The 25,863-nt window shown below is 50.7% G+C and overlaps 1 protein-coding gene across 10 annotated transcripts in view; it reads left to right on the forward strand.

Annotated features, from left to right (window-relative positions):
- HDAC4 (histone deacetylase 4) overlaps positions 1-25,863 on the forward strand; it is a 176,731-nt gene that overhangs the window by 47,667 nt on the left and 103,201 nt on the right. For 6 of the 10 annotated variants that reach the window (XM_048308833.1, XM_048308837.1, XM_048308835.1 and 3 more), the window contains exons 1-2: positions 18,904-19,051; positions 25,120-25,191. In XM_048308833.1, the coding sequence (XP_048164790.1) occupies positions 18,991-19,051; positions 25,120-25,191 (133 nt within the window). In that variant the 5' untranslated portion in view covers positions 18,904-18,990. Of the gene's footprint in view, positions 1-18,903; positions 19,052-24,739; positions 24,832-25,119; positions 25,192-25,863 lie in introns of those variants that run through there. The other 4 variants (XM_048308840.1, XM_048308841.1, XM_048308836.1 and 1 more) reach the window with 3 other exon arrangements.

Raw genomic sequence — 25,863 nt, forward strand, 5'->3', positions numbered from 1 at the left:
TTCCCACCGCGGGCAAGGCAAAGCAGGGCCTGAGAGTCTCCCTGCTCCTCGGGGGATTCTTTGGGAAAGTGCTCCTTCCTCACCTGCATCTCTGCTCTACTGAATTTCAGGGAATTATGGAATAGCCTGGGTGGGAAGGGACATTGAACCCATCCCATTCCTCACCCTGCTGTGGGCAGGGACACCTCCCACTGTCCCAGGCTGCTCCCAGCCCCAGTGTCCAGCCCGGCCTTGGGCACTGCCAGGGATCCAGGGGCAGCCCCAGCTGCTCTGGGCACCCTGTGCCAGGGCCTGCCCACCCTCCCAGGGAACAATTCCTTCCCAATACCCCATCTAAACCTACCCTCTTTCAGCTTAAAGCCATTCCCTGTGTCCTGTCCCTCCATGCCTTGTCCCCAGTCCCTCTCCAGCTCTCCTGGAGCCCCTTTAGGCCCTGGAAGGGGCTCTGAGCTCTCCCTGGATTGTTCTCTTCTCCCTGTGAGCACCCCCAGCTCTCCCTCCTTCCCCTAAATGCCAAATTGGTACCCAAGTGATGTAAATGACTGATCAGCCAAAGCTCTTCAGGAATCATGTCCCTGACGTGTCTAGAAAATTCTTTGCAGTTTTACAGTAAATATTTGGAGTTGGTGGTTCTTTGAGTGGCAGTCAAAGCCCCACGTGTCAGGAACATCACTGGGGTCAGCTCTGCAGACAGTTCCTGCTCGCTGGTGGCAATATTTGCTTTATTTGGGTGACTGACACATTTTTAATCAGCCAGAGCAGGCACAAAACAAACAAACCAGTACCGAGGGTTTCAGCCACACGAAGCAGAGCAGAGTCGAGGAACCGCAGCCTTGAGCCACGGCACTTGTGGTGATCTCTGGCTTCTAATGGCTTCACCCCGTGTTCGCCTCGTGGGCTGGTCGCTCACTACACGGGCAGGGGAGTCCTGTTCCTCGATCGTGCCCTGAGCTGGACTTCCAGGAGAAGCTCCTTGGAGCCAGGGGAAAACGCTGCTGACCACGGCAGGGACTCTGCTCTTGCTGACCTCCTGTAAATTAGGATTTGGGTTTTTTACCATAATGGGGTTTTTTCTTTGAGTGTTTCAGCTGGAGGTGGACTGGGGAGTCCTGGGCGGGGTTTGCTGTGCTGCAGGATCACTTCCTTGGGTAACTTCTCTGTGCAGCAGGGCTCTGACAGCTTAGCAAAACCAAATTTTCTTTCCACAATTATAATTCCTTACCCTTTCTCTCTTCCCTCTCCTTTCTCTTCTCTAATGCTGGACAGAGGGGCTCAAGCAAAATCTTTTTGGTTTGTTTTTTTTCTTTTTTTCTGAAGCTTTTCAACCATTGCTCCTGCTTAAAATTTCTAAAAGAAAGCAAAATCCAACCCATATTTCTGCTGCAGATTGGATTATTATTGGAAATTACCCACGTGACAAGAATGATAAAAACCAGATATGGCAATCCCAGACTGGGTTGGGTGGGAAGGGATCCTAAAGCCCATCCCATTCCACCCTTTCTGTGGGCAGGGACACCTTCCACTATCCCAGGGTGCTCCAAATCCCATCCAGCCTGGCCTTGGATGCTTCCAGGGATGGAGCAGCCACGGTTTCCCTGGGAAGCCTCTGACAGTGCCTCACCACCCAATCCCATTGGGCAACACAGAGCCTGAATTGGCTCAGTATTTTTAGGATTTCACACAGTCCCAAGTCCTATCATTAGAAGAAGCTTCTGAATAGATGAAAGATTCTTGTAAGAACATTTTTTTAGGGAACATTGTGTGCAGGAAGATTTTAAAAGCCACACGAGGTTTAAGGGATGCCTGGCAGGATGAAGCCTTTGGGAGCTGCTGCTTCCACTTGGAAAATCGTGGAAGGATTATTGGGTACCAAACAGCAAACTGGTTCAGTGGCCTAAAACTGCTTAACTTTTAAAACCTTTGCTTTTTTAAAATTCTTTTTAAGTGACTTGATTCTTTTATAACAGAATGTAATTTGAGGTGATTCCTCACGGATTTGAAGTTTTTGAACGCTGTCATCACAAGGTTTAACACAGTAGAAGAATACAGGATACGTAAAATATTGATAGGAAAGGGGTAAGGATTTAAGCTAAAAGAGGATTGATTCAGATCAGATTTTAAAAAAGCAGGGTTTTTTACATTGAGGGTGGGCAGGCCCTGGCACAGGGTGCCCAGGGAAGCTGTGGCTGCCTCTGGATCCCTGGCAGTGTCCAAGGCCAGGCTGGACAGGGCTGGGAGCAGCCTGGGATAGTGGAAGGTGTCCCTGCCCATGGAACAAGAGGAACTTTGAGGTCCCTTCCAACCCAAACGGTTCTGGGATTCCATGAAAACCAGTTGGACAGTGGTTATTCTTGATGATGAAAAGTCTATGGTTGTGGTTGTGCAAAGTGCAAAACTTCTGATGTAAAGTACCAGGAAAAGCTGGAGTATAAAAAGGTGATGGAATTGCTTTGAAATAATTTTTTTGGTCTCTTTTCTTGAGGTGTCAGTGTGTGCATTAAGCATTCTGTGCAGCTGGGAAAAATGTTTTGTTTTTAATTTTAGCCCTGCTAACAAAGTCTTGTCATGTATGTCAATGAAGCAGAAAGAAAATTACTCCAGAGCTAACTGTAGGTTGTCATTAAAGCTGATTTCCTGCTTTAAGCCAAAAACAAGGCAAGATTTCATTTCTGGACTTCCTAAAGATGTTAGTCACGCTGACGGCTTCCTAAGCCCCAAACCCTGAGAGCTATAGAAATTTATCCTATAAATGAAAGTGTTTGCTCTTGTGTGTCACCTTGTCCTGTTCTTCACATGTTGATCTCCTGCTGCCCTCTCTATTTTTAAAATAATTTGCCTCAGCTTCCAGCTGTTGACTCTTGCAGGCAGCTGCTTGTAGGGTCCTGCCTGCAGAATCCCTTCCTCTCCCCGTTTGGCTGGTGGAACAAGAAGTGAACTGTTGTTGGGAGAGCACAGCTGAAGGCACATCCTGCCAGATTCCTGGGCAGCAGTGCCGGGGGAGAAACTCCTGCCATGACTGCCAGGGCACTGCTAAACTTCGGGAGGGTTTTGAGTCGTGTTTGGGTTTGTTTTCAACGATGACTAAGCCGGAACCTGAGGAGCGGTGACAACTGCAGTGCTGAGGGATTAAACTTCGTGTACTTCACTCTTCCATGGTAATATGTTTCTGAGAAATCTCTCCTGGTGTTCTGCTCCCTCTCTCTCTATTTTCACCCTCAGGAGTTAGTTCTGATATGCTGGAGCTGTTGGAATGACTTCTCCTTAGGCTGCTCCAGCTGCAGCAGTGCAGAGGTGCTGAAGCAATTTTTGACTTCTCTTTGGAAGCTCAGGTGCAAACATGAGCTTGTTCTGGCAAAGCCAGCTCAGGATCCAGAGGCTTTGGCATGGATTGCTGTGCTAGCAGAGCTGAAGGCTGAGGAGCAGAGGTTTGGTGCAGGCCACTGGGCAGATCCTGACACTTTTCTCCAGCCCCGATCCACTGAAAGCCACTTTTCCACCCCAAGGTGCTCCTTGGATTGATGAGTGACCTCAGAAGTCATGGCTGTTGGAATTTTCTTACCTACAGTCACGTTTGTCTTGAAATGGTTTATGAGAAAATTAGTATGAAACAATGTCTTCAGTTTATTTTGTGGTGTTGGCAGGATCTTTGTACATTCTCTTTTGTCTCCTAATTGTTTGCAGGAACATAATGGTGGCATTTTCATGAGTTAATTATGGTAGAAGTTTGTTTGCTCTCTTTGTGTGTGGTGGGAGAGCTGCAGCAGCACAGCACCAGCCTGCTGCTGGTGGCAGGGACCCTCCTGTGACCCAGCAGCTCTTTCCCTAATTCCCACTCCTTTCCAGCTAGGAGAACTAGGTATTTGTGATCTGTGCTGACAAATTCTGACAAATTTGCAGGTCTTTAATTAAGTTGGACTGAGATCCACGGGGAGCATGGAAGGATCCTTGTGCAGCATGCTCCAGGATGATCCTGCTTTCCAGCCTGACCCACTCTGTGATCCCAGCTTTATCTACATCCGTGACTACCCTGTGCAGAGCTTCCTGCAGTGCAAGGAAAGTGGGATCAGTTCAGGGTCAGCACAAGAGCCGCGGTTTGGGGCTCTTTCCGAAGGCTCCCCTCATGGAATGGGGGAAGACATTTGTGTCTCAGCCCCAAACCAGCCTGGCCCTGCTCTCGAGAAGCTCGTGGTATAGGAAAAGAGGAGGGAAAGCGTCTTTAGTGTGGAGAGAGAGGGAGTAGGCTGGGGTTGGGCACAGAAAGGTCAGAACACGTCCGTCAAACAGCAGGAATTCGGTGGGGTGCGGCCATGGGTTATCCCTCAGCTCCGCTGGGATTACGCCTTCACTTTATTTGACACACTGATCCTCCCTGCCAAGCTGCGGGGAGGTGCAGCAAGCTGCTAATTACACATTCGTGTCCCGAGACTTATTACAACCTGGGAAAATCCAGAATGTCTTTGGGAGGGGGGCAGAGAGGGGGGAACGAGCGCTCCCCTCCCGCTGAGGGGGCCCTGTGTTTGTGCCGGCCGCGCTGCCCATGGCGCCGGGTGTTGGAGCGCATCGGCAGCTCCGTCCCCGCGCTGGTTCTGCGCGAGTGCTGCGCTCTGACAGCGATGAATCACCCGCTCAGCTCTTGATTTGCGTCAATCAAACCACATTTAAGGGCGCCTTTGTTCGCAGCTTGGAACGCCAGGCCCGGGCGGGTGCGCGAGCGCTGCTCCCAGCGGCTCCTCTCCGAGCCGGGTCCGGCAGTCCGCGCTCCAGCTCTGGGGGGAGAGCCTGTGGTTTGAGGGAGAGGTGGGAAGTTGCTGCTCTGTTCCTTCCAGCCCTCTCCCGCTGGATGCTGGGTGTATAAATTCATCTCGGAATGCACAGCATTGGGCTTGTCTTCGAGGGACTGATCTGTGAGGTTTCGGCGTGGCAGCATGGGGTTTCTGCCCAGGGTTGCTGTGGATAAGTGTTCCTATGTGAAGGGACGCGGGCTTATCTTTGCATTTAATTATTTGTGAGTTTTAGTTTCTTGTTTTTTCTTAGTAAGAATTTCAGTCGAATTAAAATTTCTCCAGGAGCGTTCAGGGATGCACGGGGTGGGATTCTTGGGGTTGTCCTGTGCAGGGCCAGGTGCCGGACTGGATGATCCTTGTGGGTGTCTTCCAACTCGATAAATCCTGTGATTGTTACAGAAGCCTCTTTCTGACCTAGAAACTGTGACTGCCGTGGGATCACGAGCCAGGCAAAGGCAGTGCCGAAACGCAACTCCCAGCTCGAGGGGGATTGCAAGCCCAGAAATAAATCCTGTTGGCAAACCCAGCCCTGGGGCGGGACACAACTTGCTGCTCCTGCTGCTGTGCAGGAAGGCTTTTGGAGAGGTGTTAAAAAACCCAAAGAACAGCCAAACCCCACAAGTCTTGTCTGCTCTTCACTTCAAGTCTCTGGTGCCTTAGAGAGGTCTCCAAGCTGGATACAGAGCTGGTCCTGGGAGCTGGCTGAGGTTTGTGGGTTCCCTTTGAGCCGTCCTGGTAAGGGCTACCTTGGGCAGATGGTGCTTCTCGTGTTGTGTGCAAAGTCCACTGTAAATCCTTCTCCTTTCCTCCTCTAAGAACCCTCCTTTCACTTGTAGGTGAGAGCCACTACATTCCCTCCTCTCATCTTTCCTCCCAGCCTTCAGGGCTGGTGGCTGAGGTCCCACCAGCTCCCATGTCCCTGTCCAGGCATTCCCTGCTCTCCCTTGTCCTAAACGCACCCCTGACCTAATTCATTCCCAAACCACTTCCCTGCCTCTTTCTCTCTCCATGCTTTCAGCCCATTGAAGTCTCCTCTCCTGCTTCCCGTCCCCCTCTGGCACAAGTCCTTGTGCTCATCAAAACATTGATCTCATGGGCTGTAGCCTTGCCAGCTTAATAAGGCCGCTGCTCGTCCAAGCAGTTCTCCCCCCCTCCCCCCCTTTTACAAATGCAGAAACAATTTTTATTTTTATTTTCTTCGTTGGGCTTGCTCTCACTATTTTTCAGGCTGAAATGAGAGGATTAATTCCTGCTTTCCTGCTGACAGTTGTGAAAACGAGCTAATTTCCAAGTGTCAGGATGCTGTTCCTTCTCCCATTCAGTTCCCAAAGAAGGTAATAAAAGAACTATAAGAATAAATCTCTGTAGCAGATGCAGCATGTGGGCATGTGGTGGTCTATTAATTCCCTGTGTTCCACCCAGCTTTTAAAATAAATCAATAAATGTTGATAAAACACTAGAGAGCATGCAGGGTTTTCCCCCTCCACCCATCTTTTCCTGCTCTGGACTCTCCGATCGTTAATTTTGGCGGGTTTCGGACGACCTCAGAGTTTCCCCATGGAAATGAACACTCCCAGGTCTGCCTGCCTCCTTCTCCACACTTGGGGATTGTGTTTTCCTCCTCGGAGGCAGACTAGCCGGGAGGGAGCTGTTTCCATAGAGTATCCTGAGTTGGGAGGGACCCACAGGGATCATCCAGTCCAACCCCTGTCCCTGCCCAGGACACCCCAACAATCCCACCCTGGGCATCCCTGAGAGCGGTGTCCAGACTCTCCCTGGACTCTGGCAGCCTTGGGGCTGTGACCATTCCCTGGGGAGCCTCTTCCAGTGCCTGACCACCCTCAGGGGGAAGAACCTTTTCCTTTTTGTCAGTTCATTGCATCACCTGTTTGCAGGGTGGGAGTTCATGGCAGACCCGAAACAACTGGGAGCTGGAGAGCAACCAGCCTTCCTGAACGCTGCAGAGGACCCTCATGTGCCCAGCTGGCTTTTATTCCTCACACAGATCCCTTTTTCTGAGTTGTTCCAGCAGTTAATCCCCAGCTCTTCCACAGATGGGCTCCTCTTGGATTCAGGTTGCACAGGGTGGGTTTAGGTTGGGTATTAGGGAAAATTTCTTCATGGAAAAGGTGGTCAATCCCTGGCACAGCTGTCCAGGGCGGTGGTGGAATGCCCATCCCTGGAGGGATTTAAAAGACGAGTGGATGTGGCACCTGGGGACATGATTTAGTGGCAGCCTTGGCAGTGCTGGGGGAACAGTTGGATCTGATGATGGCAGAGGGCTGTTTTTGATTTTGTGGTTCTATCAAAAAGGTCTTTTCTTTGGAATCTTGTGCTGATCCCTTGTCCCCGTTTGCAGGTGTGTCAGAGGAGGTGTTTGGGGTGTGTGTAGAAACTGCACCTGCCCTTTCTTGGGGCTTGTAGGAGACAGCATCTTGTTCTCCCTGGCTTAAAGAAAGGACCTGTTCTCTCGTCGTGTTTTGTCACCCACACCCCCCTGCACACGTGGCTTTTGTGCGAGGCAAAAGAAGCTCTTTGCAAGCTGCAATGTTACTCCCACCTCCGTGTTCAGGAGCCCCTCAGGGAGCTGCCCTTCCTCAGCCTGGCTGGGGTGGGAGACAGGACAGAGGAGTCCTCTGGAATCAGGTGGATCCCTGTGGCACCTTTGTGGGTTATTTAACAAGTTCTAATTGCTTAATGAAGCACCCAAGTGGATTTCTAGCATCTTCTGGCTCACCTTGTCGTGCAGGACAAGTGGCTGCTTAATCCCCCAGTGCTTTCATGGATCCTTGGCCACCTAACCCTGCTTCTCCAGGCTACCCAACCCTCAGGAATACAGCCTGAAGCCAGAGAGGAGCTGAGGACCTGCTCAGACTGATGCTGCTGCTCCCCTGCCCAGAGTTCCAGAGCTGTAAAGCTCAATGGCCACAGCTACAGGGAGAGGATTGTTGTGGAGGCCCTGCTGACCTTTGGTTTGTGAACAAGTGCATTTCGAAATTGGGTATGGCTGCAGTTAAGGCTCAGGAGTGAGGAAAAGAGCAGCCTGTCACAAAAAGGCAGGGACACCTCCCACTGTCCCAGGCTGCTCCAAGCCCCAATGTCCAGCCTGGCCTTGGGCACTGCCCGGGATCCAGGGGCAGCCACAGCTGCTCTGGGCACCCTGTGCCAGGGCCTGCCCACGCTCACAGCCAGGAGTTCCTTCCTAATATCCCATCTGACCCTGCCCTCCTTCAGCTTAAGGCCATTCCTGTTGTCCTGTCGCTCCATGCCCTTGTGCAGATCTCCTTTCCTTGCTGTCTATCCTGAACAAGCTGAAAAAGCAGGAGGGAGAATGCTTTTTCCATCCTCAACTAAAGGAAAGCTTTTGGCAGTAATTCAGTGGAAATTAAAGTTCAATCTTTCTATTAGCTTGACTTAAGTGGAAATTGTTAAATGCTCCAGGATGCTGTCATTCTGGAACCTAAGACTGCACTTACAAGTTTTTTTGGGATTTTTCTGCTTTTTTCACCATTTTCTGACTCTTTGATTTACTCCTCAACTTTTTCGAGCTCTTCACAACAAAAAGTCTTCATGTTGGGTTTTTCTTTATTCTTTCACTCTTCTCAGTGATACTTCTGAGCTCCAGCCTGTCAATATTAACACAGAATCCATAGGCCAGGGCCTCCTGTTTTGTGCTGGTTTAGTGAGTGACGTTCCCTTTGATTGGAGAACTGCAGATGCTTCAAGAACCCTTTTACCCTTTGGCAGCAGAGCTGCTGGAGTGCTCTTGGAGTGCAGGCTGGAGCCTGGCTCCTTACACTTCCCAGGGTTAGGCAGACAGAAACTGGCGAAAAATTGAATCATGAAATCTCAGAATCTCCTGAGCTGGAAGGAACCCACAGGGATCATCCAGTCCAGCTCCTGGCCCTTCACAGGACTCCCCAACAACTCCACCCTGGGCATCCCTGAGAGTGTTTCCCAAATGCTCCTTGAACTCTGGGTAGTGTGTGTACAACCAGAATTTCTAGCTGGGACTTTGACTTGAAATGAAGATGGTTTATTTCTGAGAAGTTGTACAAAGGCTCTCTGTCCTTTGGAAATATAAACTTAGCTTTGATTGACTTTAAAGTGTGGGTCTTAATTTGTATTAAGAGGCTATTATGTGGAGGGGGGTTGTTTATTATTACTTTGTTTTAATTAATCCTCTTGCTGGTCTGCAAGCACAGTTGTTTTGCTTCAGTCAAAAAGTTATGGCAGAGGCAGAAATGAGATGCAGGAGCAAGATGGGGAAAGGAAGGATTCTCACAAGAAAGCTGGAGAGGGATTTTCACAAAGCCGTAGACTGATGGGATGAGGGGGATTGGCCTTAAGCTGGAGCAGGGCAGGTTTTGATGAGATACTGGGGAGCAATTGTTCCCTGGGAGGGTGGGGAGGCCCCTGGATCCCTGGCAGTGTCCAAGGCCAGGCTGGACATTGGGGCTTGGAGCAGCCTGGGACAGTGGAAGGTGTCCCTGCCCATGGCAGGGGGTGGAACACCAGCACCACACTGAGATCCCTAAACCGTGGGCAAACAAGAGCCCTGTGGGTCTGTGTGTTTCCAAACTGCACGTTCAAAGTCCTTTCTGGTGGTTTCCATACAGAGCATCTACTTGTGAGGACAGAAGATAATTCCGTGTGTGCAGAATAAAACCCACCAGCTTGTGTTTCCAGTGGAGCCCGTGAAGTAAAACCAGCTTTGCCTCAGGGGGTCTGTGCCCCCATCCTGGTGTGTTTTTGTTTTTCCTGGTGTGTTTTTCCCCTGTTAGCTGGGGCAAAGTGCAGGGCTGGTGTCTCCAGCACTCGTGGCTGTGGAGCTGCCTGTGTGGTCACAGCTTTGTATCCTGTGAAGCTGATCCTACCCGTGAACAGTTGGGGTTTGTTTGAGTGGAACTGAACTGAATCAAGGACAGACCAGGCTGGAGGACACCAAACAAACTCAAAAAAGCCACCCCAAACTCCCGTCTCTTCCACATCTCCTTCCAAGCGTGGAGGGAATAATTCCAACTGTCTGAACTAATCTCTGATCCCACATATCTCTTTGGAGCTCCACTTAGCCCCAGATGATGGAATTGGTGGTGGTAATCACGAGTTAAGAAGGAGTAAAACAACCTGGCAGCCTGTTGATAATTTGCTCTCTTCTTGGCGCACTACAGCTTTTAATTTCTTGGGGTGAAAAAATCAGCCACCCTTTGGAGACTTCGAGGAGCTGCTTCTGCCTACTGTGGTGTTTGTTGAGCACATGGCACTGGGATGGAGAGAACTGTGTGCCCAGCATAGCCCAAACTGCCAGAGAAACCCCCACCCAGGCCCTGCCCTGCTGCCTGGTTTTTGGAAGGGCAGGGGTGTGTAGGACCAGCAGGTCCCGGGGTGATCTCCCCTGCTTGGGACAAAGCTCTGTTGAGGCTCTCACTCCTTCGGCTGCTTTGCTCAAAAGCTTGTGGATGCTGTGAAGTCTCCCTTTCACAGGCAGAGCTTCCCAAGCAATGCTGAAATGCAGCTCTTAGCCCCAAGCAGGACTAGGTGTTGTTTTAACCACCTGTGTCCTATTTTCCTACTTCTTTTCCCCTTTCCTAGAGTTCGTGCTGCCCATCTCCCTTCTGACAGTAATCCTCTGCCCCGGGAGCTGCCTTCTTTGCAGTGAGCTCTCAATTCCTCATCCTCTCTTTACCTTTCTGCTGGGTTTTGGTGGCTGACACTGATCAATGGATCTTATTGATGGTGGACAAGATGGATAGAGTGTGCACAGCAGGAGTATTACAGGGAAAAAATTGCTGAAAGCAGAGGCAGATGCTCCTGGTCTGTAACAGTGTTGTACAAGCACACTGGTGTCTTGTGCTGGAAATACTCACAGGTGGTGAAATAGAAAATGTTCTGGGTCTCACCCATTCATTGTAAATGGCAGATGAATTTGTTCTGAGGTTATTGGAGACTCTGGGTGTGGCACTTGGGGACACAGTTTAGTGGTGGAGCTGGCAGTGCTGGGGGAATACTTGGGCGTGGTCTGAGAGGTCTTTTCCAGCTGTAAGGATTCCATGATTTGGTAGGAGACCAGTGACTGGCAGGGTGGTGGGTCTGGGGTAGGGCATCTGGAAAAGTGGCTTGGGGAATGCTGCCATTCCTTGAGCTTAGCCTTTCCTCTTCGTGCCCTTGATTTTCCCTGTTAAAAAATGAGACACATCAAAAGGCTTTATTGGGCACGGTGTTTTGTGGCACTGAAGGGCATTTAGGGCTGGGGAAGCCAAAGTTTGTGGTACCTTTACAAGCCAAGCCCAGGAATTGGTGTGTCTGAGGAGGACCGTGGTTATCCAGAGCTGATCGTCCTTATCCAAGAGCCTGTTTCTGCTCTCATGTGGTCTCATAGCATGGGAGTGCTGGAAAATCACAGAATCATGGAATAGTTTGGGTTGGAAGGGACCTTAAAGCCCATCCAGTGCCACCCCTGCCATGGGCAGGGACACCTCCCACTGTCCCAGGCTGCTCCAAGCCCCAATGTCCAGCCTGGCCTTGGGCACTGCCAGGGATCCAGGGGCAGCCCCAGCTGCTCTGGGCACCCTGTGCCAGGGCCTGCCCACGCTCACAATTTCCTCCCAACATCCCATCCAGCCCTGCCCTCTGTCAGAGGGAAGCCATTCCCTGTGTTCTGTCCCTCCAAGCCTTGTTAAAATCCAGAGCTTTGGGGTTTGTGTGTGTGTTGTGAGTGATGGATGCGTTAGGAAAAGCGTGCCTGCCTCCCTCTGGGGGCTGGATGGGAGAGGAAGCTCTGCTCCAGGCTGGGGGAACACACTGAGGCTCTGTGTGGTGCAGAGACAGCTGGGTGGAAGGGATCCACATAAATTAGGGACACCAGGAAAACAAGCATGGCATCTGCAGCACAAAGGGAAGGGAGAAGCGGGAGGCTGGGTGCGTGGTGGGACACTTTTGGAAGTGCCTGGCTTTCCTTCCTTCGGTTGGAAATCCAGCTGCTGGGCTGCATTTTTTTGTTCCTGCCGCATTCTTCATTTGGAGCATTGTTTGTGCTACCCTTGAACAGTGACTGCCGAAGCGTCTTCGCTTGTGTGGGCAGCCCTGGAAGTCTGTTTTCCATCTTTCAGAAGATTCCAGCTAGTTAGGGTTCCTTTGTCATTCAATTTTCTCTTGTTTACCAGGATATTAGGAAGCTGGAATCGAAGCAGTGTGTGTTTTGCCTTAGGAAACATCAGCAGTCCAGTCACCATTCCAGAAATTCCTCTCAATTCATTTTTTTTCCTGTCTGTAGCGAAGCTCACAAGGATTGTGAACGCTGTAAATGTAAATCTGAAAAGGTCAAACCTCATGTATGCCAGAGACAGGAGTACAGGATGACAGCAATGCAGGGCCACAGTGAATTTTAAACCGTGGCTCGAGAACAATATGTTCAAAAAAACCTGTCCAAGGACATGCCTTGGGTATTGAGGAGGAGTTTGAGGGAAAGCAGCGAGGATTTACTTGCATTACTCGATGGCTTAACGTGCAGCAGAGAGGGATCAAACCACAGGGTGAGGCTGGAGAGCAGGGAAAGGTGCTTCCCCCAGAGGCTGCTGGGCACTGCCCAGGCTCCCCAGGGAATGGGCACAGCCCCGAGGCTGCCAGAGCTCCAGGAGCATTTGGACAGCGCTGCCAGGGATGCCCAGGGTGGGATTGGTGGGGGGTCTGTGCAGGGCCAGGGGTTGGACTCCATGGTCCTGGTGGGTTCCTTTCAGGATATGCTCTGGTTTTGGGTTGGATGAGTCCTTGTGCAGAGCTGCAGTGATGCCGGGATCAGCTCTGCCCTGCTGCATTTCCAATTCCAGGAGCGAGCACCCCTACCCAGCGCCGAGGGAACCTCATCCAGATTGACACATGTCAAGTGTTTTCAGCTGCTCCTTTGCTCATGGTGCACAAAGGATCAACAATTCCTGCTGGCTGGGTGCTGGGGGGGATTGAAATGTGGGCCAGGATTGATTTTTTTGGGGAGGCCATTGATTGGCGCTGCTGGCTGGACGGGATTGTCAGCAGGGCCAGCAAAAGGCAGCACTGCAGTGTGTGATTCCACGGACAGCGATGGATTCTCCATCAGTGGCTGGGGCAAGGCAACCCCGAAGTAGCTGTTGGTGTAAAGCACTGGAGGATGCAGCCAAAACTGATGGAGGTGTTTGCTGTTTAGCAGATTTGTAGTCACTGTGGTTTGTTATTGTAAATAACATCCAGGTGGGATAATAGGTTCAGGCTCGCCGTGTGCACTGGTTCTGGGGAATGGGGAACTAAGCCTCCTGTTCTCCAGGCCCAGCACATTCTGATTTATTATGTGGGGCCCACTCCCCCATTTGCTGATCACCTTGTTTGCCATGTTTTCCCCCTCCCATGATAAGCAGGGACCTCTTGGCTGCAGAAGCTCTAAAGGAATTCTGATGGATTTCTGGGAGGTGGCAGCTGGTTTTCAGTTGGGGCACACAGAAGGCTAGGGGAGGAATGGCTTTAAGTGAGAAATGGGAGAGAAATAACTCCAGGTTAAGAAAAAACCCATAGAAACAATAAGAAAGCAAAACCTGAAATCATCCCTTTTTTGTCTGACTACTTCTGAGTAAATGGTGCCTTAAGGAGCAACTTAAGTAGTAAACCCAAGTGTCTTAATTTACGCTTTTCTACTTGCAGTGATGAAGCAAAAACCAACATAATGACACAGAAATGAGTTAAAATGAAAAATCAAGGCTTTTTCTTTGTTGTTTCCCATCTATTTTTTGCTTACCAAGAACAGTGGCACTTCTTGGCACTGCTGTTGGTACAGGTGCGCTGGTGGTGCTGCCTATAACTCTCAGCCTTCGCTGTGTTTACCTGTGGGGTTTAATTCCCTGCTTGTGCTGGGGTATGGGATTGTCAAGTGCTCCCAGGGCTGGAGCCCCCCTGCCCTGGAGCCAGGCTGGGAGAGCTGGGGGTGCTCACCTGGAGAAGGGAAGGCTCCAGGGAGAGCTCAGAGCCCCTTGCAGGGCCTAAAGGGGCTCCAGGAGAGCTGCAGAGGGACTGGGGACAAGGCATGGAGGGACAGGACACAGGGAATGGCTTCCCAGTGCCAGAGGGCAGGGCTGGATGGGATCTTGGGAAGGAATTGCTCCCTGTGAGGGTGGGAAAGGGCTGGGATGGATTTCCCAGCTGTGGCTGCCCCTGGATCCCTGGCAGTGTCCAAGGCCAGGTTGGACATTGGGGCTTGGAGTGATCTGGGATAGTGGAAGGTGTCCCTGCCCGTGGCAAGTGGTGGGATGGGATGAGCTCTAAGGTCCCTTCCCACCCAAATCACCTATTCACAATTCCATCGGGAGACCTCTGCCCAGTACTTTCTAGAACATTTGTTTCCTTTTGTAACACACAAAAAGTATTTCATCATGCTGATGGTTCACTCAGGGAGATCCTCAGGGACTCCGAGTTCCCCCGGGTGTTGCAGCTCCTGAGATTCCTGATTCCCTGTGAAGGCTGTCTCCAGACAGACCCGGAGCAATCCGGGCAGCCATGCCATTATCAAAGTGCAGCCCATGAGGTGTTGGGTGCTGCTTAGCCCGCTGTGAAGGCTGCACCTTGTGGATAAAAGTTCTGTGCCCTAAAGGAGCAGGCAATAATACTCATTAAAATGCTTTTCAGTTTCTTTTCTCCTCTTTGTCACATTATTTCGAACATACACAAAGTCCAGCGTTGGGGCTGCGCCTTGGATCCAGTGGGTTCAGTTTTGGTCCCTCACAAAAAGAGGGACCCTGAGGGGCTGGAGCGGGGCCAGGGCAGGGAACGGAGCTGGGGAGGGGCTGGAGCCCCAGGAGCGGCTGAGGGAGCTGGAAAGGGGCTCAGCCTGGAGCAAAGGAGGCTCAGGGGGAACCTTGTGGCTCTGCACAAGTCCCTGACAGGAGGGGGCAGCTGGGGGGGGAAATCGGGCTCTGCTGCCAGGAACAGGGACAGGAGGAGAGGGAACGGCCTCAGGCTGGGCCAGGGGAGGGGCAGGGTGGATATTGGGGAAAATGTCTTGCCTGAAATGAAGGCATCATGCCCAGGGCACCATCCCTGGAAGAGTGCAAACGCACGTGGGATGCAGCACTTGGGATGCAGCACTCGGGGACGAGGTTTAGCGGCGCTGCTGAGCTGATGGTGGGACTCTGTGATCTTGGAGGGCCTCTCCAGCCTTTTCTGTGATTCCATGATTTTGGATCAGCCTCGTGGTAAGACAGACTTGCTTCTCCTTGGCTTGGAAACAGGAGCGGCTCCTCTACACACCGGGAATTAGAAATATCCGTTTCAAAACGTGCCATTCTCGTGTTGCTGTGTTTAATGCAATTTCAAATGCTTTTACTAAAGCAAATCCATATTACTGGTATTATCTACTATTACTGTATTAGATTGCCATGCAATAATGATCCATTGTGGTAAGGAAAACCCATTATGCGTTGCATGAGCATTTCAGCTTGTGTTAACCCCTTATGTGCCACAGAACTGGAATAAAGGGGATTTTTGAGCGCGAGGGAGTTGTGGATTGTGCCTTTCCAGTGGCATTGGTGAGATTCTCTTCTCTTGGAGCTTTCTGCTGTCTTCCATCATCAGGATGAAACAGAGAAGGTGCTGAGGGTAGGTGTTGGGAGCTGTCCTTTGGGTTGGGATTTGGTGGTCTCCATCCAGAGTTCTCTGTAGGAAGTGTCCAACTTCTTCATGGCTTTAATTTAAGGGCAGTAATTCCCACAGAAATACTTAGTGTGAGTATTTTAAAGCAAAACAGTCTTTTTGATGAATGACTTCACGTTCTTATCTTCAGTTAAAAGTAACCTCTGGTGCTTGACACTTTTGGGGGGTTTGTTTCTTTTGAGGGTGAAGAGCCAGTGTTGGAAGTTTGGAATATGGGCACTCTGGACATGACTAGTTTTAATTGCGTGATTGGTTTAATTGCTGTTTGTTTGTGTGCTTCCAGGATTGTTGAACTGATGATTTTGGTTTTGACCAAGCACTATCTCCAGTTTTGTTTTGAGCACCCTGAATTAGCGTGTTGGGACAGGATCTGCATTTCTGGGTGCCAGCAATTTCTGGTCCAAGCTTTGTACACAAACTTACTCAATTTTTACCTGCGCCTGCTTGAAATCTGGGCAAAGCAAGGAGAAACCTTGTCCTCCTCCCTGTCTGAGGGTGAGGGTGGCACTCAAACATGTTGTTGTCACCTTCAACAGGCGTAGGGTGACTTGCAGTTCAGGCTGCTTGCAAGCACGGTCAGCTGGCCTGTGGTCCTTAAAATGTTAGACCAAAAGGCTTTTTCCCTGATGAGCCACAGATTTGCTGCTGTTACAGGCTTGGATGTGGTATTGCATGTGAGGATGAGTTTTCCACCCTGAGACATGGGGAGTGTAGCAGAAAGGATGATGGGGCACTGGGAAGGGTTGGGGCTGGAAGCCTTTGGAGCCTGGCAGGCACCTGGGACCCGCAGCCCCATCAAACCCAAGGCCTGATCTGTTTGCTGACCCTCCTGTCTCCATGTCTCCGTATTTATTTCCCTCGATGAAAAATTCCCCCTTTTTTCCCCTCTGCTCTTTCCAGTTCTGCCATGTGCTCAGGGAGCTCCTAAGGCCAGCAGGCATCTGCTTACTCGGCTCCAAGCCTCAGTTTCCTTTGCCTCTGTTCTCCCTGCCCTCTGCTGCATCCAGGAGTTTCTTCTGGGTTAGTGTGAGTGTAATGGGTTGCTGAGTAAGTGTCCTCGCTTCCCTTTCCTGCACTGGAAAGGATTGGAACCTTTGGATGCAGCCTGCATTGGAAATAGTTCATAGAATCATGGAATCTCCAGAGCTGGAAGGGACCCACAAGGATCGCAAAGTCCTGCTGCTGGCCCTGCACAGACACCCCACCAGTCCCACCCTGGGCATCCCTGGCAGCGCTGTCCAAACGCTCCTGGAGCTCTGGCAGCCTCGGGGCTGTGCCCATTCCCTGGGGAGCCTGGGCAGTGCCCAGCAGCCTCTGGGGGAAGAACCTTTCCCTGCTCTCCAGCCTGATACCCAACCTGACCCTGCCCAGAATCATCACTTGTGTGGATCAGTCTCATTTAGCACGTGTGCTAGCCGGCCACGGGGCTGGAAGGCAATCCATGCTCTTTGCTTCCCATCACAGACAGTTTGTTCCCTCCTGGAAGGAAGGAAGCCTCTTTTTCCCGTGGCATCTCGTTAGCTCGAACATCGCGTCCTGTGAGTGCGTGGGCAGGAGCTGGAGCCTCGTTCGAAGCTGTGGAAGAGCCAGGCTATCTTTCAGCTGGATTTCTTCCTGACAGTTTATTCATCCGGAGAGAAGGGAAAATTAAGCAGGTTATTGACCCTTCTCTCCTGCCTCGAAGATGTGCTTCGCCTCCCTCCTGCTGCTGACAATCGCAGATAATTTCAAGGTGCTTCTTTCCCCCCCCCCCCCCATTCCCTTGCTTCGTTCTTGTACCAGCAATCAGTTTTGAAGAACCTGCTGGAATATTGCTTTGGATCCAAGGGGCGCTCTGTCTGCGGATTCGTGGCGCTGCAGTGGGGATTCACGTGCTGTGAATAGCAGGTGATTGGGGAATGGCCGGCTGCCAGCAGCACCTCTCCCGCTCAACGCCCAGGCAGTCCTGGGGAGTTGGCTTTTTTTACTGTGCTCAAGTTCACGGGACCTGTCTCAGCAGATTGAACACCTCACTTTGATAACGCCGATCTCTGTTAAAAGGCTGCGTTAAAACTTAAAAAAACCCCCAAACCCAGCACCGTGCAGGGAGCAGGAACATTCTGCAGAATGGCTCTGGAAAGAGCCTGTTGGTTGAACATAATATTCCAGAGCGAAGTTAAATGCTTGGACTATGCTAATTTCTTGAGGACAGTCACCTTTTCAGATGGATTGCACCCTGCAGATGGTGGCAGATTGTGCCCTCCTCCACTCCTGCCAGGAGCGTGTGCTCACTGACAGAATCAAAGCAGCAAAAGGATGAAGCTCTCCAGAAGAGTTGATGAATCTCTTGCCTTTAAAATTGAAGTGCTTTGTGCCAGGGAAAATATCTATGAATATATTTATAGTCATGAGCAGCGGAGTCTCGGCTCCTTCGTCGCAAGTGGGGAAATTGCTGTTCCACCAAGTCTGTGAAAGTGGAATCTACTTTTAGATGCTTTGAAATGGGAGTCTGTTTTTTTTTTTATCTGAGATTTAAAAATATCTGAAGTCCAAATTTTAGAAATCTGTACATAATTGACACGAAGATGATGTATACAGACAGCCTAAAGCTGGCGGGTAGCGGCAGGTATTATGGAATCACAGACTCCCAGGGTGGGTTGGGTTGGGAGGGACCTTAAATCTCATCCCATTCCACCCCCTGCCATGGGCAGGGACACCTCCCACTATCCCAGGCTGCTCCAAGCCCTGTTTAACCTGGCCTTGGGCACTGCCAGGGATCCAGGGGCAGCCCCAGCTGCTCTGGGCACCCTGTGCCAGGGCCTGCCTACCCTCCCAGGGAACAATTCCTTCCCAATATCCCATCCATCCCTGCCCTCTGGCAGTGGGAAGCCATTCCTGTTGTCCTGTCCCTCCATGTCTTGTCCCCAGTCCCTCTGCAGCTCTCCTGGAGCCCCTTTAGGCCCTCCCTGGAGCTCTCCTTGGAGCCTTCCCTTCTCTTCCCCAGCTCTCCCAGCCTGGCTCCAGGGCAGAGGGGCTCCAGCCTTGTGATAAGGAAATTATGTCAGGAACAGGTAGACAGGGGTGCTTTTCCTGCTGCCTGGTGTTGATCCCGGCTGGCTCTCTATGGGATAAGGCTGGGATAGCGGGGAGGTGCTGTGCAGAGTGCCAGGCTGATCCTGCAGCATCTATCACCGGGGACCGATGGTGCATCCTGCAGATCCCACCCCGAGTCTCCCAGCGCCCTGGGAACACCGGGAATGCTGGCAGCAGAAGCCCTGAGCTGTGCGTTGGGGTTTGCTTTGCGCTGGCCAGCGGGAGGGGTGGGGTGGCCACCAGCAGAGGACTTCTGGCCTTGGCCACAGCAGAGACACTGCGGGACACGGCTCGGCCTGAAACAGAGCCGGGTCCGGGACAGGGCTCCGTGCCTGGGAATGTCACTCCGTGGGCGGCGCCTGCGAGGGGAAAGCAGAGCTCAGCCTTTCCTGACAGCGGAGAGGCCGGCCGGGCTGAGGCTGGCCGGCAGCAGAGCGCCCGGGGCCGGGATCCCGCTGCTGTGGGAATGGTCGGGACGCCGCTGCTCCCCGGGCCCGCGCAGCTCTGTGGGAGGCTGTGCCTGCCAGGTGCGTGTGAGGGCTGCGCGGGGACACGCGGCTGCCTGGGCCCTTCGTGTTTCCTGGGCCCTCCTCAGGGTCCGGGTGCCACGGGTGAGCAGGGTGGTGTTGCTTCAGGTGTGTGCTTGAGCTCAGCCCTAATATTACCCGACTCTCCGTGGTTGTTTCCGAATGAGCTGGTTTTGAAACCAGTTACAGAAAAATGGACTGAAAACCAGCATGAAATACGTGAGTTTTTTTCGCTTGGAAGGGAAAATAGACATGAAATGTGTAGTGCACATTCTCTCCCTTTAACGTGTTTTATTCCTCCTCCCCTGCGTGCTTTGTTGGGGGGCAGTGGGAAGGCTGGCTGGGGGGAGGTTTCTGGCTTTCCTTGTCCACAGGGGAAGGGAATCAAATATCCTGGAATGGGCAGCTCCTCCTTCTGGCTGTCTCCGATGGAGTGGATGGGTTACTCCCAGCCTCTGCTCACTCGCGTTTAGACGTAAAGGATTATTTTGTTCCCGTGGATCTCCAGAGTGACACATCTCCTCAGCTGTGTGCGGATGAAGTCATCGGAGTCTGCTGAGGAGGCTGAAGATTGTCATGTTTGGTGGGAGTTGCTTCGTCCTCCCACCGCAGGGAATTAAGGAAAATAATGGCATAGGAAGTGGAACACAATGCTTCCAGGGAAAAGTGGTGTCTTGTCATTTGGATATCAGCCTGTCAACACCTTGAGGACCGCAGCTTCCTGTTTAAATGCTTCTTAGGTATTTTGGCTTCTAGGATCACTTCCTAGTAATAAATTAAGTGTTGCTTTTTGTGTTAGCAGCTGCTGAGCATTAGAAGCCCAGGAGGGTTTGGGTTGGAAGGGACCTTGAAGACCATCCAGTTCCAAGCCCCTGCCGTGGCCAGGGGTGCCTCTCACTGGATTGGGTTGCTCAGAGCTCCATCCAACCCAGCCTCGAACTTTTTTATGTTTCCTTTAATGCTTTTACCTTGATGTTAACCAAACTGTGACCTGCAGGATTTACCTTTACAGGGTCCAGGGTAGGAGAGCAGTACCAAGCTCTTGTAAATGTTATACCTGAGTACCTTCAGATTCTTGTGAGGTATTTGTGTGGATTCTAATGCAAAAGAAAGCTTGGGCCCCATCCTGGTTCTCACTAGTGAGGTGCTGAGTGCTGGGGTGGGCTCCTGGCTTCAGTGGAACTGACATCTGGATATCTGGACTCTGGAATGTCTCTGGAGCAGTCAGGATTGTCAAGGGCACGAGGGGGTTTGCTATTCCAGGTGTGCCAGCCTCCTCCAGAGCTGAGGAAGCCACCAGCCTGACCTACTTTCTACTGCATCCACAGCAAGCAGTCAGAATGAAGGCAAATTAGATACATATATATATATATATATATATATATATACACCAGGCCATCCTGGTGATGGTGATCCGATGTCACTCCCGGCAAGGCGAGGTGGCTCACTTCAGTATTAGCTGTAGTTGTAGTTAAAAAATTCCCCCAAAGAACCCCACACGGACGGGGTTGGGTTAACTCTCCTCTAAACGGGCGTTCTGGTAACTCCAACAGACCCATCTCTTTTTCACTTGTCTCCCCTCCTCCCGTGCCCCGTTCTGCCCGTGCGTGGCTGCAGCGCTTTTATTTTTACCATCCACCTTTAAGGGATGAGTAAACAGTGCTTAAATCCCGGGTTTGTCTGCACGGAGTTCCGCGGGCCGGGGCGGCGCGCTGGGTTTTTATAGCAGTCGCAGTCGGTTCCAGCCGAAGCCATAATTGGTATTTGGGCTTGATGACTGCTGTAAATCTCCGAGAAGGGAAGGGAAAGGATGCTCTCATTTTGTTAGGCTGCTTCTCTTTCGGATGCAGAGTGCATCTTCCAGCTCTCTGGGCTAATTAAAATGCCATTACAGTACATGTGGTGCTACAATACAGTCTAGGGAGACTTCCAAAAATAGCTCCTTGAGTGCAGACAAATTAGAGAGGAAATATGCACTGAGCATTTTCTCATAGGTTTAAAGAGAAATAATCCATTTGCTGCCCTAATTGCTTTCTTGTAAACGTTGAAGGATTTTTTTCGTCTTTTTTTCTCCCCCCTCTGTAAATTTCGCATGAGCAGACAAATAAATAACGCGCCCATGGTAATTAGCGTTCTCATTGCTAATATTGTAACTTGTCACACACGCTTGATATGCAAGTCAGGGTGTTCCAGTGGCCTGTGCTTAACGGTCAGGGGTGGAGGCTTTTTAATTCCTCAGCCAGCCTGTTTTAGCTGCCTGGCATCCCAAGGCTCCAAGGGTAGTTAGTGCATGATCTGGTTTTTAAATTCAGCCAAATCGAGCAGAGCCACCCACGGACCCTCCCCAGATCCTGCCCGGAAGGAACGCAGAGAAACCTTCTGTGTGCACGTTGTGCCCCCCGGCCCGGCTCGGGGACAGAATGCAAGGTGCTTTTTATAGCCTGGCTCTGGTGCGTGGATACTGATAGCAGGGAGAAGGACACCCCACGTTCCTGTGCCTGGAGGAGATCCATGGAATTGCTGTGGGCTGACACGTGTAATGGAGACAGCACGGAGCTGCTGGGCACTGCCAGGGCTCTCGTGTGGCACAGCCTGGGCCTCTCTGTGAACAGCCTGGTGACAAGGGATGAGGCTTGTGCTGGCTTGTGGAGCACTGGGCAGCCTTGCTTAGGGGCAAGGAGCATGATCTGGGGCCTCAAAGCTCATCTGCTTCCCCCCCTGCCATGGGCAGGGACACTTCCCACTGTCCCAGGCTGCTCCAAGCCCCAGTGTCCAGCCTGGCCGTGGACACCGCCAGGGATCCAGGGGCAGCCCCAGCTGCTCTGGGCACCCTGTGCCAGGGCCTCAGCACCCTCACAGTGAATTCCCTGCCTGCTCAGAGGCCCCTGATTGCTGTTGTGCGGTGAGGTGCTGTCCAGAAGATTTATGAGCAAAGGAGACAGAAGTTGGTCAAGTGGTCTCAAACTCGCAGCGTTAGCAGAAAACTGCTCCTCCTGAAAATGCCTCTGGACCACTCTGTTGCCTTCCCTCAATGGAGAACCAGGCTGATGCTGGCAAAACTGAGTTCTGCAGCGCCTCTGTCCCATTTAATAAAAAATCTTCTCTCTGAGGTTTCTCTCTTGGTTGCCCATAATTCATCTTCAGGTGTTGAACCTGAAGCCGTGGCCGCCGAGGCTGCCGCGTCCCCGAGGGGTGACCTTGCACGTGCCCCTGTTCATGCGTCCAGGAGGGAGCTTGGATCCTCTGCATCACTGCTGAGTGGGGACTGCTTGGTTTGGGGAAATCCTTTGGCTTTTCCTTCTTCTGGCCTTGCTTGGCCAGCTATTTCCTGTTGGTAGTTGTACTTTTTTCTGTCGCCATCACCGTGGGAAGGTTTTACTCTTCTGTCACTGCATCTCCCATCCATCTGTTTTTCAGCTTGGATTCTGCATTTCAAGCTCCAAAGGGAGCAAATCCGAGTCACTAATGCTGATTTTCTCTACCCTTTGCTCCTGCCTTTCTCCCTGTCTTCCCTAAAGTTTTACTTTGGCACCTCTGTAGAATTTTTCCTCTACTGCAGGTATCCTTTAAAGATAATTTTTAGTTGCTCATCACTTCCCTCCAGGAATTCAGGTAGGCCAGGGTGATTTGCATCAGGTCGAAAGATCTGAATACATGGAAAACTATTTAAATAACCTCTTCGTTCCCAGTTCTGCCCTACATTTTGAAGCTCATCAGAGTTAATTATAGTCAGGCTGCTTGCAGTTTTCTTTAAGACCTCATTGAATGTTTCAGCCTTCTATTCCTCTTCATTTCTTGTCTTTTTTAAGCGGTGAAGTTGTATTTCCTTGTCCTCATCTGGTTTGGTTTTGCCCTGGATGGACTTGATGATCTCAGAGGTCTTTTCCAACCTTGACAATTCTCTGATTCTGTGAAATCGTTCATTTTGCTGCTTCATCTTTTCTGAGGGTTTTTATCTCTCATGTTTCTGGTTTGTTCTGGAGTGAACTCGTAAATATTTTGCCTTTGTTTTGCTATTTTCAACATCTTTAAATCCTGCAAGCTCAGCTACTTCCAAACCTGTCCTGGCTATATTTTCTGAATAACTTAAACAACTCTTTGGAACAGATTAAGATTAAAAACAACGTGTTCGAGTTTCCATCAATGAATTATGGCTTCATTTTGTTAATTAATGAGTAGAAATACCCATCTGGAAATTAAGCTCCACTAAATGTTCCCTGACTCGAGCCATGAATCAGACAGGCTGGTGTCTGCCTCCCTCCAGGCTCGGTGGACAGAGCACTTTGTTGCAGAGTTTTGGGGAAATCATCAGCCTGATTCACACAGAGCCAATTTGGGAGGATGTTTTCTGGCCAGTTCTTTTTAGTAGCTTAGGACCAATTTGGCCAGCAGAGAGCTGGGGAATATTTCGTAGCTTGTCTGGGTTGTCTCAGTATTCAAACCAGGGTCTGTGGCTTGTAAGAAGAGTCAAACCCTGATTATGTGGCTTGACCTCTCTGCACTGCTCCAGCAGCTCCACATCCTTGTGCTGAGGGAGGACTCCAGAGATTCAGAGCTTTATTTCTTATTTTATACTTAATATTTTATTTTATAGAGCATTATTTGGACGGCAAAGACAGAACCTCAGTCTCGCATCGCTCGGTTTTGCTTCGAGTCTTTCGGGTGTCAGTGCTTTAAAAGATGTTCCTAAATGTTCTGCTGTGATTAATCTAATCCTCGTTTTGAAACAAGGTGGCAAAGCGTTGGTTTTTGGGTTTGGGTTTTTATAAATGAGTGGAAAGGAATTCTTTTTTTTAATCAGTGGAAAAAAATCTTTATTTCTTAGAATTAAACAGGTCTTAAAAGTCCCTGAAATTGACCTGGATTTGTCTCACAGAGCACCTGGGTGCTGCTGCAGGGCTCTGCTTTGTCCATGGGTTCTTCTCCTCTGAAGGCTCGTCTTCGTCTGAAACTGCCCAGCAGAGAAGCTGAAAATACTCTGCTCCCCAGGAAAACTGGGAATTTTCCTGGGCTGTGCTCTCCACTGACTCTGATGGCTCAATTGTATTTGAAATAGTGATGTTTTGCTCTTCCCCTTCAATCCGTGGTCAGTGGAGGTGAACCCAGGCAAGACATGGAGAAATCCCCGACTGTGCCTTCTCTCCAGAAAAATGGAGAAAACAGGGAGAAGAAAACAAATCTTAACGTTTTTCTAGCACTGTCCTTTGCCTGAGAGAGATGGAGTGGCTTCTTTGATGTCTCCAGACAGGGTTTGGCTTGATCCTATCAGAGCTGCAGCACAGAAAGGGGTTGGAGGGGAAAAGTGAGACAGACTGGCAGAGGTGGAACAAATGGGTTTGAGATAAATTTTCTGTATCCCAGTGTTCATAATTGCACTGAAAACATAATTTAGCATTTTTTGCTTCAGCTTTCCTGGGAGGGGAATGGGTGACTAGAAACTCAGGTGTGGCAGTCTCCAACACTGGTTGTTCTGTTTAACTCTACCTGGATGCAAGATACGATCTTGGAAATATTTTAAATAGGGAACTGCTTCAGCAAGATGGATTTGTGCATCTCATTTACAAAGTATGTTTTTAATGCCTTTCTGAGATCCAAACTTATGCAAAATGGGGCTTGTTATGCATGTCTCTGCATTTTAATCTCCTGCAGTGATTTGTCAGTTTTCCTTAACATCTCCCTGGCATATTCCAGCCATTCCTCAACTTTGCTCTGTGGGGCTGCGTCTCTGTCTTAACTCAGTTCTCCCAGCAAGGAAGGAGTGGCAGTTTAGCTGTTCTCTGGTAAGGTTTGTGAGCTGACGTCCCCATTTCCTCAGGTTGGGTTCAGCACCAGCTGCGGGCTTAAAGACCAGGAAAACCTGGGCGTAATTCGGGGTAGAGCCTCCTTTATTTCCTGCTTTAGCCGTCCTGGGAATGTTCTTGTTTCCATTGATTCATGCTACTTGTGTTTCTGCTCTGCATCGATAATTGGTTGCTGATTATTTTTTCTGCTTGGAATGGCTAAAAATAGCTCAGCTACCCAAAGTGTTGATGTGATTTTACTTTTTTTTTTCCCTCCCCTCTTTCCAGATGGGCTTTCTGGCAGAGACCAGCCAGTGGAGCTGTTGAATCCACCTCGAGTGAACCACATGCCCAGCTCTGGTAAGGAAAAAGCTTCCTATTAAGCCTCGTTCCTGTGCTGGGGGTGCAGGAAAACGCTCTGCAGCTCTGCCTTGCGAGTGGGAGAGCAGAATGCAAATGCAGAGTGCTGGAACAAAGTCTGTTAGGACTTGCACACCTCTGCTTTCCCAGGCTGGGAGAGTGGGATTTGGGAATGGAGCACAGCAGCCCTGGGAGTCTTGCAGGGTGCTGAGGGGAGCCCAGCCTGGTGGGGGGTGCTTGGTTTGCCTTGGAAAGGAGAGGATGGGAGCACAAAGCAGCATCTGAACGAGTCCTTCCCCAGCCCAGAAGGAGCACTGGGGAGCCGAGGAGGTTTTGGAGCTGCTGCTCTCGTTAGGGAGAAGGGACAGGGAGCCAAGGCCGGGCTGATCAAAGTGTGTCACGCCGGGCTCCGGGCTGTTTGCTGTTCTCCCTCTCATAATGATCCTGCCACAGCATCTCCTGGGGCTTGTCCTCCTGCTCCTCGTCCTGGCTGCTCCTCACCGGGCTGGGGGAGCTCTTAAAGGCTCGTGGCTGCAGCTCTGTGAGTGATGGAGACCAAAGTTCTGCTCCCAGCACATGGAATTCTGTGGGAAACAATCTGCTGCTGGCTGTTGTGTTTCCCCCTTCTGTCTTCCAGGTACAAGCAGATATTTGTACTAGGGGTGATAGGAT

Source organism: Corvus hawaiiensis, chromosome 7 (genome assembly GCF_020740725.1).
Source record: "Corvus hawaiiensis isolate bCorHaw1 chromosome 7, bCorHaw1.pri.cur, whole genome shotgun sequence".
Classification (NCBI taxonomy): Eukaryota; Metazoa; Chordata; class Aves; order Passeriformes; family Corvidae; genus Corvus; species Corvus hawaiiensis.